We start from the raw sequence: 17,115 nt of genomic DNA, 5'->3' as shown, positions 1-17,115 counted from the left end.
CACACGTTCTGATACATCCCTACATCTACAGACACAGATTATAGAACACACGTTCTGATACATCCCTACATCTACAGACACAGATTATAGAACACACGTTCTGATACATCCCTACATCTACAGACACAGATTATAGAACACACGTTCTGATACATCCCTACATCTACAGACACAGATTATAGAACACACGTTCTGATACATCCCTACATCATTGGCTATTGTTTATGTCAATAGTAAAGAGTTAAGTTTTCTGCATTTGTATGACATTTTCAATAAAATAATTATAATAAAATACTTCACATAGAAGAACTGATCAGTATTTCGTGATGTGGATAAGGTTACGTTTCATTGTTGAACATGTAGCTTGCTAAAGAGTGTAGCTAAATATCTTATAATCAGCCTTTTCCTGTTAAGGCTTATCAACGTAAAATATCAATATTCTTTCAGATTATTTGATCTTCAATGTAAATCATACATTATCATCTGATAGAAGTATTTGTTTCGACCAGTACAACTTATATATTATATCACAGGAACCCGACAATGTGTTACAGTCCACTTGTATATGGACTTCTCTTAGTGCGAAGGGCACATTTTCGGACCTTTTGTGAGGCTAAGTTAAATATTTGATGTAGCCCCTAAAACGTCTGGAAATGTGCTAGACACACTAAGGAAGGTCCATATACACGTAGACTGTGACAAATCTTCGGGTCTAATGACACACGATGTTTTCTACCAGAATAAATCATACATTATTTTATCGTGTACTTATATGATAATACTTACAGTAGTCTCTCTTGTGATATGTGAGTAAGTCTCCGTACAGCGTCTACGTAATGATGATTTGAACTGTAGACAAAGGTTAAGTCAATACATTTATGAGAATTCATGTGTTATGTTTTTTAAGGGAGCGTAATTTTTCAGTGTTTGAAATAATCCTGGCTCGATTTAGTAAACATGTGTCGTGGTTGTGTTAATCATTAGAGCAAATGATCTATAAAATGCGTTTGCTTTATTATACCCCTCCCCCCTCCTCTCCCACTTTTTTATTTTACAAAAGCATGACAATTTTATGCAGAGTTACCTACCCTTGTTCCTGTACTCTCCCGTCGTAAGATACAGAACAGCGCAACATGGTATCGAGACCTACCGGTTCATATATCTCCACACTTTTCCCACCAGATGTCGCGTTCTCTAATTTGTCCTTCAGAATTGAATAAAATGCATCTAAATAATCGTAGACATATACATTTTATTTATTTATTTTCAGTTTCCGTAATGATGTTTGTAGTAGTCAAATATATCGCTATTTATTATTTAATATATTTATTCAGTAGGGAGTGTAAACCACGTTATATATTTTTCAGTACAATATTAAACATATCAACAATATTTGTATCATGTATTGCTGTTGTACGGAGTTTAGACACATTTACAAAAGGAATTTCAAATATCGATCAATATGATTTCTGTTACACGTATTTCCCAAGTCCTCAAGGTCACAACTCACCAGGAAGATTTCGAAGACTTTGTTATAGATACCAACATAAGGCTTGAGTACATCAAAGTGAAAGGCAGGTGTCAACAGTCGTCTGTTCCTCTCCCACTTCTTACCGTCACTGATCAGTAGCCCATCACCTGGTGATATAACACCAAAACATACATTAAAAGATGTAAATGATTTAACTCCCCTTTCTCCAGCCATGTCCATATCCCACATAGTTTTTTTTTTACGTTGATGTCAATATTTTTATCTATAACAAGTAAGTATACACAATTACCGCTATGACCTTATACTATAGATATATAAATCAAATAATTAGAATTTGAAGAATTTTCAAAAGACATGCTTGTTAACAGAATATATCAAACCGGAATGTCCAGAATGTACATTGGCTTAGTAACTAATATGGGTAGTAAAGTAGGTGATTCAACTATTACTAAAGCACACGTACCTATCCAGTCATTTAGAGGATAATTCACACACGAATCTACCCAGTCAATTAGAGGATAACACGCGAATCTACCCAGTCAATTAGATGATAACACACGTATCTACCCAGTCAATTAGATGATAACACACGTACCTAGCCAGTCAATTAGAGGATAACACACGTACCTAGCCAGTCAATTAGAGGATAACACACGTATCTACCCAGTCAATTAGAGGATAACACACGTACCTAGTCAGTCAATTAGAGGATAACACACGTATCTACCCAGTCAATTAGATGATAACACACGTATCGACCCAGTCAATTAGAGGATAACACGCGTATCTACCCAGTCAATTAGAGGATAACACACGTATCTACCCAGTCAATTAGATGATAACACACGTACCTAGCTAGTCAATTAGAGGATAACACACGTACCTACCCAGTCAATTAGAGGATAACACGCGTATCTACCCAGTCAATTAGAGGATAACACGCGTATCTACCCAGTCAATTAGAGGATAACACACGTACCTAGCCAGTCAATTAGAGGATAACACACGTACCTAGCCAGTCAATTAGAGGATAACACACGAATCTACCCAGTCAATTAGAGGATAACACACGTACCTAGCCAGTCAATTAGAGGATAACACACGTACCTAGCTAGTCAATTAGAGGATAACAGATAACACAGGTATCTACCCAGTCAATTAGAGGATAACACACGTACCTAGCCAGTCAATTAGAGGATAACAAACGTACCTAGCTAGTCAATTAGAGGATAACACACGTATCTACCCAGTCAATTAGAGGATAACACACGTATCTACCCAGTCAATTAGAGGATAACACACGTACCTAGCCAGTCCTTTAGAGGATAACACACGTACCTAGCCAGTCAATTAGAGGATAACACACGTACCTAGCTAATCTATTAGAGGATAACACACGTATCTACCCAGTCAATTAGAGGATAACACACGTATCTACCCAGTCAATTAGAGGATAACACACGTATCTAGCCAGTCAATTAGAGGATAGCACACGTACCTAGCCAGTCAATTAGATGATAGCACACGTACCTAGCCAGTCAATTAGATGATAACACACGTATCTACCCAGTCCTTTAGAGGATAACACACGTACCTAGTCAGTCAATTAGAGGATAGCACACGTACCTACCCAATCAATTAGAGGATAACACACGTACCTAGCCAGTCCTTTAGAGGATAACACACGTACCTAGCCAGTCCTTTAGAGGATAACACACGTATCTACCCAGTCAATTAGATGATAACACACGTACCTAGCCAGTCAATTAGAGGATAATACACGAATCTACCCAGTCAATTAGAGGATAACACACGTACCTAGCTAGTCAATTAGAGGATAACAGATAACACACGTATCTACCCAGTCAATTAGAGGATAACAAACGTATCTACCCAGTCAATTAAAGGATAACACACGTACCTACCCAGTAAATTAGAGGATAACACACGTACCTAGCTAGTCCTTTAGAGGATAACACACGTATCTACCCATTCAATTAGAGGATAACACACGTATCTACCCAGTCAATTAGAGGATAACACACGTATCTACCCAGTCAATTAGAGGATAACACACGTATATACCCAGTCAATTAGATGATAACACACGTACCTATCCAGTCCTTTAGAGGATAACACACATATCTACCCAGTCAATTAGAGGATAACACACGTATCTACCCAGTCCTTTAGAGGATAACACACGTATCTACCCAGACAATTAGAGGATAACACACGTACCTAGCTAGTCAAATAGAGGATAACACACGTATCTACCCAGACAATTAGAGGATAACACACGTACCTAGCTAGTCAATTAGAGGATAACACACGTACCTAGCTAGTCAATTAGAGGATAACACACGTATCTAGCCAGTCAATTAGAGGATAACACACGTACCTAGCTAGTCAATTAGAGGATAACACACGTATCTACCCAGTCAATTAGAGGATAACACACGTACCTAGTCAGTCAATTAGAGGATAACACACGTATCTACCCAGTCAATTAGAGGATAACACACATATCTACCCAGTCAATTAGAGGATAACACGCGTATCGACCCAGTCAATTAGAGGATAACACGCGTATCTACCCAGTCAATTAGAGGATAACACACGTATCTACCCAGTCAATTAGATGATAACACACGTACCTAGCTAGTCAATTAGAGGATAACACACGTACCTACCCAGTCAATTAGAGGATAACACGCGTATCTACCCAGTCAATTAGAGGATAACAAACGCATCTAGCCAGTCAATTAGAGGATAACACACGTACCTAGCCAGTCAAGTAGAGGATAACACACGAATCTACCCAGTCAATTAGAGGATAACACACGTATCTACCCAGTCAATTAGAGGATAACACACGTACCTAGCCAGTCCTTTAAAGGATAACACACGTACCTAGCCAGTCAATTAGAGGATAACAGATAACACAGGTATCTACCCAGTCAATTAGAGGATAACACACGTACCTAGCCAGTCAATTAGAGGATAACAAACGTACCTAGCTAGTCAATTAGAGGATAACACACGTATCTACCCAGTCAATTAGAGGATAACACACGTATCTACCCAGTCAATTAGAGGATAACACACGTACCTAGCCAGTCCTTTAGAGGATAACACACGTACCTAGCCAGTCAATTAGAGGATAACACACGTACCTAGCTAATCAATTAGAGGATAACACACGTATCTACCCAGTCAATTAGAGGATAACACACGTATCTACCCAGTCAATTAGAGGATAACACACGTATCTAGCCAGTCAATTAGAGGATAGCACACGTACCTAGCCAGTCAATTAGATGATAGCACACGTATCTAGCCAGTCAATTAGATGATAACACACGTACCTAGCCAGTCCTTTAGAGGATAACAAACGCATCTACCCAGTCCTTTAGAGGATAACACACGTACCTAGTCAGTCAATTAGAGGATAGCACACGTACCTAGCCAGTCAATTAGATGATAACACACGTACCTAGCCAGTCCTTTAGAGGATAACAAACGCATCTACCCAGTCCTTTAGAGGATAACACACGTACCTAGTCAGTCAATTAGAGGATAGCACACGTACCTACCCAATCAATTAGAGGATAACACACGTACCTAGCCAGTCCTTTAGAGGATAACACACGTACCTAGCCAGTCCTTTAGAGGATAACACACGTATCTAGCCAGCCCTTTAGAGGATAACACACGTATCTACCCAGTCAATTAGATGATAACACACGTACCTAGCCAGTCAATTAGAGGATAATACACGAATCTACCCAGTCAATTAGAGGATAACACACGTACCAAGCCAGTCCTTTAGAGGATAACACACGTACCTAGCCAGTCCTTTAGAGGATAACACACGTATCTACCTAGTCAATTAGATGATAACACACGTACCTAGCCAGTCAATTAGAGGATAATACACGAATCTACCCAGTCAATTAGAGGATAACACACGTACCTAGCTAGTCAATTAGAGGATAACAGATAACACACGTATCTACCCAGTCAATTAGAGGATAACAAACGTATCTACCCAGTCAATTAGAGGATAACACACGTACCTACCCAGTAAATTAGAGGATAACACACGTACCTAGCTAGTCCTTTAGAGGATAACACACGTATCTATCCATTCAATTAGAGGATAACACACGTATCTACCCAGTCAATTAGAGGATAACACACGTATCTACCCAGTCAATTAGAGGATAACACACGTATATACCCAGTCAATTAGATGATAACACACGTACCTATCCAGTCCTTTAGAGGATAACACACATATCTACCCAGTCAATTAGAGGATAACACACGTATCTACCCAGTCCTTTAGAGGATAACACACGTATCTACCCAGACAATTAGAGGATAACACACGTACCTAGCTAGTCAAATAGAGGGTAACCCACGTATCTACCCAGACAATTAGAGGATAACACACGTACCTAGCTAGTCAATTAGAGGATAACACACGTACCTAGCTAGTCAATTAGAGGATAACACACGTATCTACCCAGTCAATTAGAGGATAACACACGTACCTAGCTAGTCAATTAGAGGATAACACACGTACCTACCCAGTTAATTAGAGGATAACACACGTATCTACCCAGTCAATTAGAGGATAACACACGTACCTAGCCAGTCAATTAGAGGATAACACACGTATCTACCCTGTCAATTAGAGGATAAAACACGTATCTATCCAGTCAATTAGAGGATAACACACGTACCTAGCCAGTCCATTTAAGAAATAATTAACGATGATTCGTGTATTATTGCAGGATATACAACGAGGACGAGGATATTTTGCAATTAAATTAATAACGAAGGCCGCAGGCCTGAGTTATTAATTAAAATTGCAAAATATCCGAGTCCGAGTTATATATCCTGCAACAATACACGAGTCAAAGTTGATTATTTCTATTCTACCATGTACTGTTTTAATTCTGAGATCGACCTATTTCTAATAGAAAAACAGCAAAGAAACCCCGGGAAAACCTTGTAATTTATTTCTTGGGTATTTCATTATTTGTTTATGAAATATACAGGCAATACAGTACTACGATCAAGAGCATCTATCATATGGCATTGATTTTGAAAATTAAAAAAAAAGGATAAAAAAAAGAAAAAAAAGTGGGGGCCTCCGTAGGATTCGAACTCGCGTCGTGATAAAAATATATTGAGAGACTAACCCATTAGCCTACTCGGCTATAGTAACCTTTTATGAAACGGGAGAATATTAGATATTTAAAATTGTAACAGCCGTGACTCACGAGCGTGTATTATTGGCACGAGCGTGGGTTATTGGAAAATAATACATGGTTTTTAACCAATCAAAACTGGCGTTACATAGCAAACATGGTAGAATAGAGGATAACACACGTACCTAGCCAGTCCATTAGAGGATAACACACGTACCTAGCCAGTCCTTTAGAGGATAACACATGTACCTAGCCAGTCCATTAGAGGATAACAAACGCATCTACTCAGTCCATTAGAGGATAACACACGTATCTACCCAGTCAATCAGATGATAACACACGTACCTAGCCAGTCCTTTAGAGGATAACACACCTACCTATTCAGTCCTTTAGAGGATAACACACGTACCTAGTCAGTCCATTAGAGGATAACACACGAATCTACCCAGTCAATCAGATGATAACACACGTACCTAGCCAGTCCTTTAGAGGATTACACACGTACCTAGTCAGTCCATTAGAGGATAACACACGTATCTTCCCAGTCAATCAGATGATAACACACGTACCTAGCCAGTCCTTTAGAGGATAACACACGTACCTAGTCAGTCCATTAGAGGATAACACACGTATCTACCCAGTCAATCAGATGATAACACACGTATCTACCCAGTCCTTTAGAGGATAACACACGTACCTAGCCAGTCCATAAGAGGGTAGTATGCTCCACCGACGCGTTTGGATTTCGGCTCAGAAGACTTCAGCAAGGTTTTTGCTGTTTCCGGGTGGCAAACAAAAATGAGTGGAAAGAAAAACATGATCCAGAAGGAGATTATTCGAGTTCTCGTTTCATGTATTAACTTGAAACCGATTTCCATAAAGTCGTCGAAATCTGAAATCTAAAAATGTATTATATCTAAGAATTATTTATAATCATACTGCATTGTCCTATTTGCATCGAGGCCAATAATAGTTTTTTTTTAAAGATTGCGTACACTTCAAGAAAAGAGATGCATTTTTCGGTGCTTAAATATCAAATGAATCCCATTAAGTTTTGCGCGTTCTTTAATATAGACATATTTATAATGTTTAACCATAGTACAATAAATACATATATATAATACTAAATAATAGTAATACCATAGGAAAGTCACATACCAGATGGAGATGACCCCATATTGGATGGAATTTCCCAGCCGGTTGGATTTTCTTTTCCGAATATAATTTAATGAATACTTTGTATCTGCTCACAATCCCAATGATTTTCCATATACATACTGCCACCAGCAGTGTACCAATAGCAGCGAGGTAGAGATCCATTGTAGAGTACCAGGTATCGACACTGAAATGCTACATATATAGACGATATTAATCAATTTCACCTGATGAAATCGTACCTGACGAACACGTCATAGATTAGATTAGAAATATTATTCATGATAGTTTACGTCAATGCCACATCTATTAAAAGCAAAATGTGAACGTTGACAATGCACCAATAATGAACCTATTTTCATTAATGTTCAATGTCCTTTCAACGTAAACAAATCTATAATAATTACGGTTACCTGTGTCTGTAAAGCTACAGGTAATAATGGCTGTGTTGTCTTGCCCAATGTTATTACTGATATGTTACCAGATTGGTATTAACAGTTTCAGTTCAATTGACCTCATTAAATGTGTATTCATGCAATACATATACATGTACTTGAATGGTATGAGTGTTGCCCTATCCTGCAATATAGCTATGATTTGATAAGGATTGCGAATACAGTGTAGGTTTCCAATACAGTCTATACGTTTGTTTCTTAAAATAAAGAAAAAAGTCTATTTGAAATGTCGATATCATTAACATGTTTACATTGATTGTTTTGTCCACTTTCGAAGGTTTGGTACTATCTTAGTGAATGAACTACGAATCTGTACTGTCACAGGACCAACATATATCATCCCTATGAGATTGACTCATCTATTGTGGAATTCTAATATCTTATTGTATAAACATGAGTCTGTGGTATAGGTCACCTGTTATCACCAGATAGGGTAAAATCTGCTGCGTATCTTTAATCGTTTGATCTATGAAGCAAACTGTAACCAATAATATTTATTTAGCTAGAATTAAAACAACATACTACCATGCTATAATGTATAGATCTACAATATAACTACCATGTTATAATGTATAGAACGACAATATAACTACCATGTTATAATGTATAGATCGACAATATTCTATCGTGAAATTATGTAAACATACACAATATACTACCATGCTTTATTGTAAAAATAGAAAATATTCTACCATGTTATAATGTATAGATCGATAATATACTACCATGTTATAATGTATATATCGATAATATACTACCATGTTATAATGTATAGATCCACAATATACTACCATGTTATAATGTATAGATCCACAATATACTACCATGTTATAATGTATAGAACGACAATATACTACCATGTTATAATGTTTAGATCCACAATATACCACCATGTTATAATGTATAGATCGACAATATAATAACATGTTATAATGTAAAGATCGAGCTAAGGGAACGGCTATATAAACTGTGGTAGTTAGATCTAATCAAACTTGAGGTAGACATTTAAATTCATTTTTGAGCAAGAAAAATAATTTATTTCTCTTATTTACTTAAAAATGTAAGGTCTTCCTTCAAACTTTTTCTTCTGTACTCATAAAATAAGCATCAGTGTATTTTTTTTATAATTGATCGTTTTGAAAAGTTATGCAAAACACTGTTTACGAAGTTGACGAGCCAGTAATCACACCATTATTCAATCATTAGATATTTGAAGATATATACAGTCAAAACTTACAGAACATTTTCTTCTGATTGGTAAATTAAATATGATAGAAATCATATGGCACAACCAATATGATCTTTAAGAGTGACGTTTCGATGACTACACTGTCACCTTCATCAGACTATAATGACCAACTATAAGCGTTCTAGCATCCTTCAGAGTATATCTAATCAATTTAACATCTCTAACACTACATAAGACAATACGCTTCACATTGACCATTATTGTGAGGAAGGTGACAGTGTAGTCATCGAAACGTCACTCTTAATAATCATATTGGTTGTATCTTATAACTGCTATCATACAGTCAAACCTGTCTATAGCGGCAAACACGTAAAGTAATTCAGTTATTTATTTGCTTATCGCCATATAGATCCCGTTCTTCAGGCAGTATTCGTTATATTCTTGTGTGAGCGAGTGCTTCAAAAATTCTTCTTGGCAATGCTATCACGATAAAACATAAATAATGATACTTAGGATAATTAAGAAAAGAAATTATTGAACTTCCATTGAGCTGCCTGTAATATATTTTCCTCGAAGGTTTGACGTAGCTCATGTTTAAAAAAAAAAAACCTGGTTCGGATTCTTAATGGCTGCCACAATGATCATTAACTACAGTGGAAAAACCCGAGCTAGTCCCGAAGATAAAAAAAATAAGCCATTGTCAAAGGGAAGCAACTCCAGTGATAAATATCAAACACCGGTTGTTTTAAATCTATTCTGGTGACCGACCAGCCGTTGGTTGTGTCGTGCAGGTGTTCATTATATGCGGTGCCATTATGTATCAATACGCTTATATATAGGTGGTCGTTTGAGCAGGGTTGGATGTACGATGTATCTAACATAATCCACTTTCATCAGAGGTGTTGAGATGACTCACATATACCATGCATATGCAACAAAATCCTACAAATTATCAGAAGTACAGAGAAGACTAACATTACCCTGTATCAGTAACCAAATCCACGAATCATCAGAGGTGTGAGGTCTATGTTTGGTAATGGGTGCTGACATAATCATATTTAGAGTGTGTATTTGAAAGACTTGCTGAGTACGACTAAAAACTTATGTACTCCATGAGTGACGGAATTGAAGCTGATACTATAAAGGTAGTTGCATTCAGTTGCAAGCTGTCCAGTAAAGCTCGTTAGTTGCTGGGCTTCGGGCGCTGAGTGGGTTTAGAGAGACTTTCAGCAGCATGCCTTTGCTACTGATAAGGGAAAGTGATTGCCAGTTTGGCTTATGCAGAACATTTCCCTCAGTTTTGTTCTCTACACTGATGCCAGTGTTTGTGGTATTAGTGTAATTTTATTTCAGAAGCAGGATAATACAGACAGTGACATTGATTGTTATACCTGTCGTGCATTGCGACTTCGTGAAAATAATTATCCAGCACACGACTGAGCAAAAGCAGTAGGTTGCTTCGTTGGCCAAATATAATATTACTACAAGAAAACGAGATAGGAAGGAAAACTGGTATGCTCACTGTCTCTCGCACATATCGCCTTATTCAAGACTGCATTTCAGCAAGCACCGTAGCTCCGTTAGTGGATAGTGACTCAGATTGTACTGTGACCAGTGACGTTGCAATAACACTTGGTAAAGCAGTCTGGAAGAAATAGCAAACAAAATATGTCGACATTGTTATAGTTTTAGAACTTAACTGAACAGAGGGGAAACAATACAAAATAAGACCCACATGTCCAGACATTCCGTAGAGGTTTGGTTGTACAATAGAGTGTTATGTATAAAACCACTTCCCTTGATAATCAGGTACTCAAACAGTTGTCACTCGCTTGCCCTAAAAAGGTGTTATTGATTATGCTAGTCATCGGGGTAAGGAGATAAAACTTTGGTTAGCCGAAACAGCCTTGACTGATTTGGGAAATGTTGACACGGCTTAAGAAAAAAAAAAAAAAAACAAACTAGTCAAGCCGGATGCAGAGGATTGTACAACACAAGGTATTAGGGCCTTTCAAACCAAATTGCAGAAAGTAGAGCCGATATGGATTTCATTTCAAAATATTTAATTAACAATTCACATATAAAATACAGTATTGACAAAAGAATGAGACAACAGGCTAAGCCTATATAAGTCTTCTTCTGAAGATATTCCGGTTTGATCTGGCAAAAAGATGTTCCATATTTAGATACTAAATTAATGATACAGTTATATCAATAGTTGTTTTTAGTTTACGTTTAAAAGAAGAAATTGAGACAGAGTCCCTTAGGGAACTATCAAGTTCATATGAATTATACTCCATTATAACTATTTCGTCCTAGGAATCGTCAGTGATGACCATTTCATCAGGTATGCCCAGGCAGACTCCATTTAACACCTTTTCTATGGAAATTTTCATTGATTTTCGAGCAGGCATCCCTGCTTTTAAATCACAAGATTGCCTTGCTCAGGGAAGTTCTGGTTCTGAAGCGTCCTCTTCAGACTCCGAGTCGGAATACGGGTTTCAGAAAAGAAGGGGCAGACGTCCGTGCGGCAATTCCAGTGAACCTTAGGCGAAACCAGTGCATGGCAACTTACCAGTTGATGATACGCATACGACTATTGACATGCATCATTGATGAGTTCCAGCTCCTATCTGAGTATGCCAAAATCGCTACTTCCTCAACCGGATCAGATTAAAATATAGAGCTTGGAATTCAATACAACATTTAGGGTTTTAGTTCTCTTTTAGGCCGCTTCAAACATAGCTTTCACAAGTTGACGGACCTCCTTATACAAGAAGTCTTTCCTTGTGTGAAGTTGTGTTAATGGCCTCTCATCGATACGATATGTTGCTGTAGTATTTGTTGGTTGACCAGTTGATATAGAGTTTCCCAAATCACTAAGACAACAAATGAGCACCGGAGGAGTTATTTCCACTAGGCTCTTTGAAGTCTTTTGCAAAGGTAGATATATGAAGCTTATGTTTTACTGACCCAATTTTTCAAGCTAATTGGTAATCTTGGGGACGACACATATTAGATAACTGTGCTGCAAATGAAGTTAAGAACGGTTTTAGTCTATCTAAGTAATTGAATTCGTGCCACACGAATACATTAAATGGCCGTGTACTGTTTACCAAGTATCTTTCTGTGGTTTGTCACTAGTTATATGAGAATGTCAGAGATCAATCAAACAAGAGGGAATATTTATAGCCGGGTGTTATACCTAGGGTCTTAGGTAGGTGACCATCTTATCTCAGTAGTGAGATGACATTGGTTTGACCTGTACAAATGTTACATGTGTTGAAGTACACCCGCTCATACGCTTTATCTAGAACCAAAGGACAGAAAGGCTGGATATGTGGCTGTATATAACATTTACAACTAGCCGGTCACTATCGGTATCTGGAATATGATTTTTATGTAAGCAGCTGTATTTTTAAACAATATGTGTCTACTTTATCTATTTGGAGTATGTTTAATATGAATGATCTATATAGTATTTCATTTATCATTAGTGGAAACAAATCAATTGTCGGTTTTCTTTTTAAATAGAGTCTATAATCAAGGGCTATCGGACGATCACATTGAATGAGTGCACATGACCATGCGAGTGTTGTATGGATAACAGTGGTATTCCGCAAATTCGTTATAGGTACTGCTTTGGAAAGATACTCATGAAAATAATCATTTAGAGTGTAAAACAAAATGAATTTATTAAAGTATAATACTTACAATTACATGTAGGTCAATTCGAGAAATATACGAAAATCACCTTGTTCAACATCACTAAATTCCTGAAAATAACATGTACAGTATCTGTTTCCATTCAAGAATGCACGATAAGAAAATTAAAATTATCTTAAAAAATATTCCAGTTAAGTGAAGTGGTATCTTATCCAAGATAATAGTTGTGGTGACCATGCGGTCACATAATCATATATCACACTAGTTGGTCATTTGCAGATACAGTATACGTGTTTATACATATCATATATCATACTATGATGTATAGTTTTGATGTTAATGAGCGGTAATTATTACTGCATAACAAAACTCACCTTTGTCAATCCAGGGTCCATATGGTATAAAACAGTCTTGATCGTAACGATCTAAATAATGAACTTTGATTAGAACTGAAGATTATACTAGTTTGTTGTATGATAAGTGACCAGTTGTCGAATCACTACATAATGGTCAAATAGAATGAGTGCAGATTCAGTCAACCTAATAATGGTGATTAATGTAGGTGAAATAATTTTCATCTACATCACAACCAAAAACAGATGGTTATAACTTAAACCCTTGATTAAACAGAACAGAACTATATAGCGTAGTAGGTCCAAGGACATGACCTCGTTCACCATACCTTACATGTGTATAATGTTTCATTATATCAACTTGTACAGGTGAGTAAATAATGTATAGTACATGATTTTATGGAGGTGGGCAAAACGCTGGATACAATAGAGAAAATTGCTAGCGAATGTAATATTGTAGTATTAGAAATAACGATACATTGTTTGGAAATAATGATTCGATCCTATAGAAATAAATCTATTTTTCTCGCCTGGGACGAAGTCGCAACCGATATTATGGTGTCTATTTAGTTTATGTCAGAATGTATCACAACGTTTTGCGTTTAGTTCTATTGCTCAAAAGTATATGTTCAGCTTTAACCAAACTTGATGACTTTTTAGGTCCTACTATTCCTTGGCTATATAGGGCCGTGTATCCAAGGACTGGTCTCATTTGGCTAGTTTATATCGACGAGCACTCTAAAGTTAACAAGAAAATCGGTTTTTGCAAAATGGACAAACTCGGTTGGGGTTAGGGCTAAGGTGAAAGTGTCTGTCCCTGCCATAGCTGTACTTCACAATTGTAAGTTTAAAAGGACTTAGCATCCGCCTTATGTACCTGATCTCGCACACGGGTCTTCCATCTATTTCCGAAACTGAAAACAGCTATTTCAGGCATCCTATCCCTAGCATGCAGTGGATAACTTTCTCAACAGCCAAGAAAAGGAGGCAATGGGGCCCTAAACAACGCTGGCAAAAGTGTATAGACACTGAAGGGGATTGTGTTGAAAAATAATACAATATGTCCGGCAAAATTCAGATTCTTCTTCAATATGAGGCTAACAACTTATCAATCAGCACTCGGAGATCATATAGTGGACATATCAACCCACTTTCATAGTCCAGTTATTTCGAAAATCACGGATGCTTAAATCTGGACTTCAACGTTTTCTGTTCAGCTCAGTTGTAAACACCGGTTTCCATAGTAGGTTTTCGTTTCAGTGTCTTTTTTTTTCTCCTGGTTATGTTGAAAAACGAAAGAAGAAATGCATTTCTCTACATTGAGGGTCTGACATTGACGAAGTCATGATTCAGATCCCCAAATGACTAACCTTCAGCTCCGTTGATGGAGATACTCTCAAACTAAGAAACGATTAACTGAACTGATTATATAAAATTATATAAAATTCGAATTCTACCATGTTTGCTATGCAAAGCCAGTTTTGATTGGTTTAAAACTATGTATTATTTACCAATAACACACGCTCGTGAGTCTAGGCTGTTACAATTTTTTTTTGTATCTAATATTCACCAAGAGGAATACGGTTACTGTAGACGAGTGGGCTAATGGGTTAGTCTTTGCTCATTTTTTGTGGTGTGGGAACATTATATGCGTGTGTTCCGAAGGGAAATGATTGTTTTGAGGTGAAGCTCGACTGTAAGTAGTCGGGTCTACTGATAACTGACGGTATTGATATAGGCACCCGTGCGTGTCCGGTATCCGAGATTGTGAAGTCATTTTTGATGGTGTCATTTCTGCATATACCTGCTTATATTGATGATACAGAGATTATTGCAAAGCTTGAACTTTTGGGTGTTGAGATATTGTCGCCTGTAAAGCGTAGGTTTTACCCAGGTACGGCTGTGGCCAATGGGACACGTTTCGTCAAAGTCTGTTTACCCCCAGAGCTACCATCGATTCCGTATACTGTGAAGTTGGACAATTCTTATTATCGGGTAGTACATGATAATCAGAAAAAGATGTGTAACTTATGTCATTCATTAAAACATGTATTCAGAGACTGTCCAGAGTTTTCCTGTTACAAGTGTAATGGGCGAGGTCACTATGCGAGGAATTGTACGACCCCTCCATGTAGTCGATGTGGCACTATTTGAGCTAACTGTCGGTGTGACGAGTTACAAATCACATCCATGTGTGACAGATGTGGTGAACGTGGCTCTGAATGTATATGTAATGGTGAGGGTAACGAGGGGGGGGGGGAGGTAACATGGATCATGAGGGTTACACCTGTGACACATGTGACGACCTCATTTGTACATGTAAAAATACACAGAGCTCAAATGAGGATATGGATCATGATGAGGATGTTACTGGTGATTCAGATGGAATTGATGAAGTTGGTGATGGTGATGATGATGACGTCGACAACGATGGTGGGGACCTCGTGAGCCCGACTGATGAAGTGGCGGGAAACAGTGTCGCGGCAACGGACGAGGTATCAGAAACGCGCGAGACTCAAGGTAAAGTGTCTGAACTTTCCTCGACCCTGTGTGATTCCCAGAACACTGACGATAATTTCATTCAAACTGGTACTATCAATGATAATAGCAATGACGGGGAGGAGGGATGTCACAGTATGGAGACCCCCTCTCCCCAACAGGGTGTTGATATAAGAACTGAAGAGAACTGGGCTGTTGTATTAGCCAGGAATAAACGAAAATGTAGAACAGTGTCATCTCCAAGTACTTGTAAGAAAGGGAAAGTTGTTAGAAACAAATAAAAAAAGAAAGAATTTAAAATGGATTTTTTTACGTATATTTCCCTTCCTCTTATGTTTAGTATATATTCCTTTAACTGTAATGGTCTCAGGGATGTGGATAAAGTATTGAAAGTTTTTACCATGTTTGAGGAACAAAATGCTGATGTTATATTATTACAGGAGACATTTTGGTCTGATACGTATATAGAACAGATCAGAAATAAGTGGAATGGGAAAATTATTTATTCCAATAGTGATACTTGTAACCAAGGCGTTGCCTTTTTGATTAAGAATGAAATTAAGGACTGTATTGTAAATAGCAATGCAGTTATTGATGGCAGGTTACTTAGAGTGACTATCAATCTCAGTGACAAAGTTTTTAATCTTTTTAATGTTTATGCTCCCAATATCAACAGGGATTTTTTTTTTGAAGTTATCGCAGGAGTTACAGAAAGGTTATGAAAATATAATTTTGGCTGGGGATTTCGATACAACTCTTGGACACCTAGATATGTCTGGTCTTACAAAACATTGTGAAGACTGTTGTGTGTTGAAATTGAAAGGAGTTTAACATGACTATAATCTATGTGATACATGGAGAAATAGGAATCGTGATCGTTCTGTATTTTCCCGTAAGCAAATTTTCTTATTGTCAGGAAATGTACGTAATATTTATTATAATGACACCTCCTATAGTGATCTTTTTAATGTTTATGCTCCCAATATCAACAGGGATTTTTTTTTTGAAGTTATCGCAGGAGTTAGAGAAAGGTTATGAAAATATAATTTTGGCTGGGGATTTCGATACAACTCTTGGACACCTA

The 17,115-nt window shown here is 37.4% G+C and overlaps 1 protein-coding gene across 1 annotated transcript; it reads right to left on the bottom strand.

The window, feature by feature from the left end:
• Positions 1-786: 786 nt before the first annotated feature.
• Positions 787-11,152, bottom strand: LOC117321181 (cytochrome P450 4F4-like; the record flags this gene model as incomplete). Its single annotated transcript, XM_033875647.1, has 6 exons — positions 11,036-11,152; positions 7,873-8,064; positions 7,412-7,613; positions 1,511-1,638; positions 1,089-1,204; positions 787-849 (listed from the first exon to the last, which is right to left on the bottom strand). Coding segments are annotated over exons 2-6 (671 nt in total), but the record flags the coding sequence as incomplete, so codon positions are not given.
• Between the last annotated feature and the right edge of the window lie 5,963 nt (positions 11,153-17,115).

This window comes from Pecten maximus, unplaced genomic scaffold, assembly GCF_902652985.1.
Source record: "Pecten maximus unplaced genomic scaffold, xPecMax1.1, whole genome shotgun sequence".
In the NCBI taxonomy this organism is placed as follows: Eukaryota; Metazoa; Mollusca; class Bivalvia; order Pectinida; family Pectinidae; genus Pecten; species Pecten maximus.
Note: the sequence above shows the minus strand (reverse complement) of the source record. Positions and strands in the feature narration are given on the sequence as shown.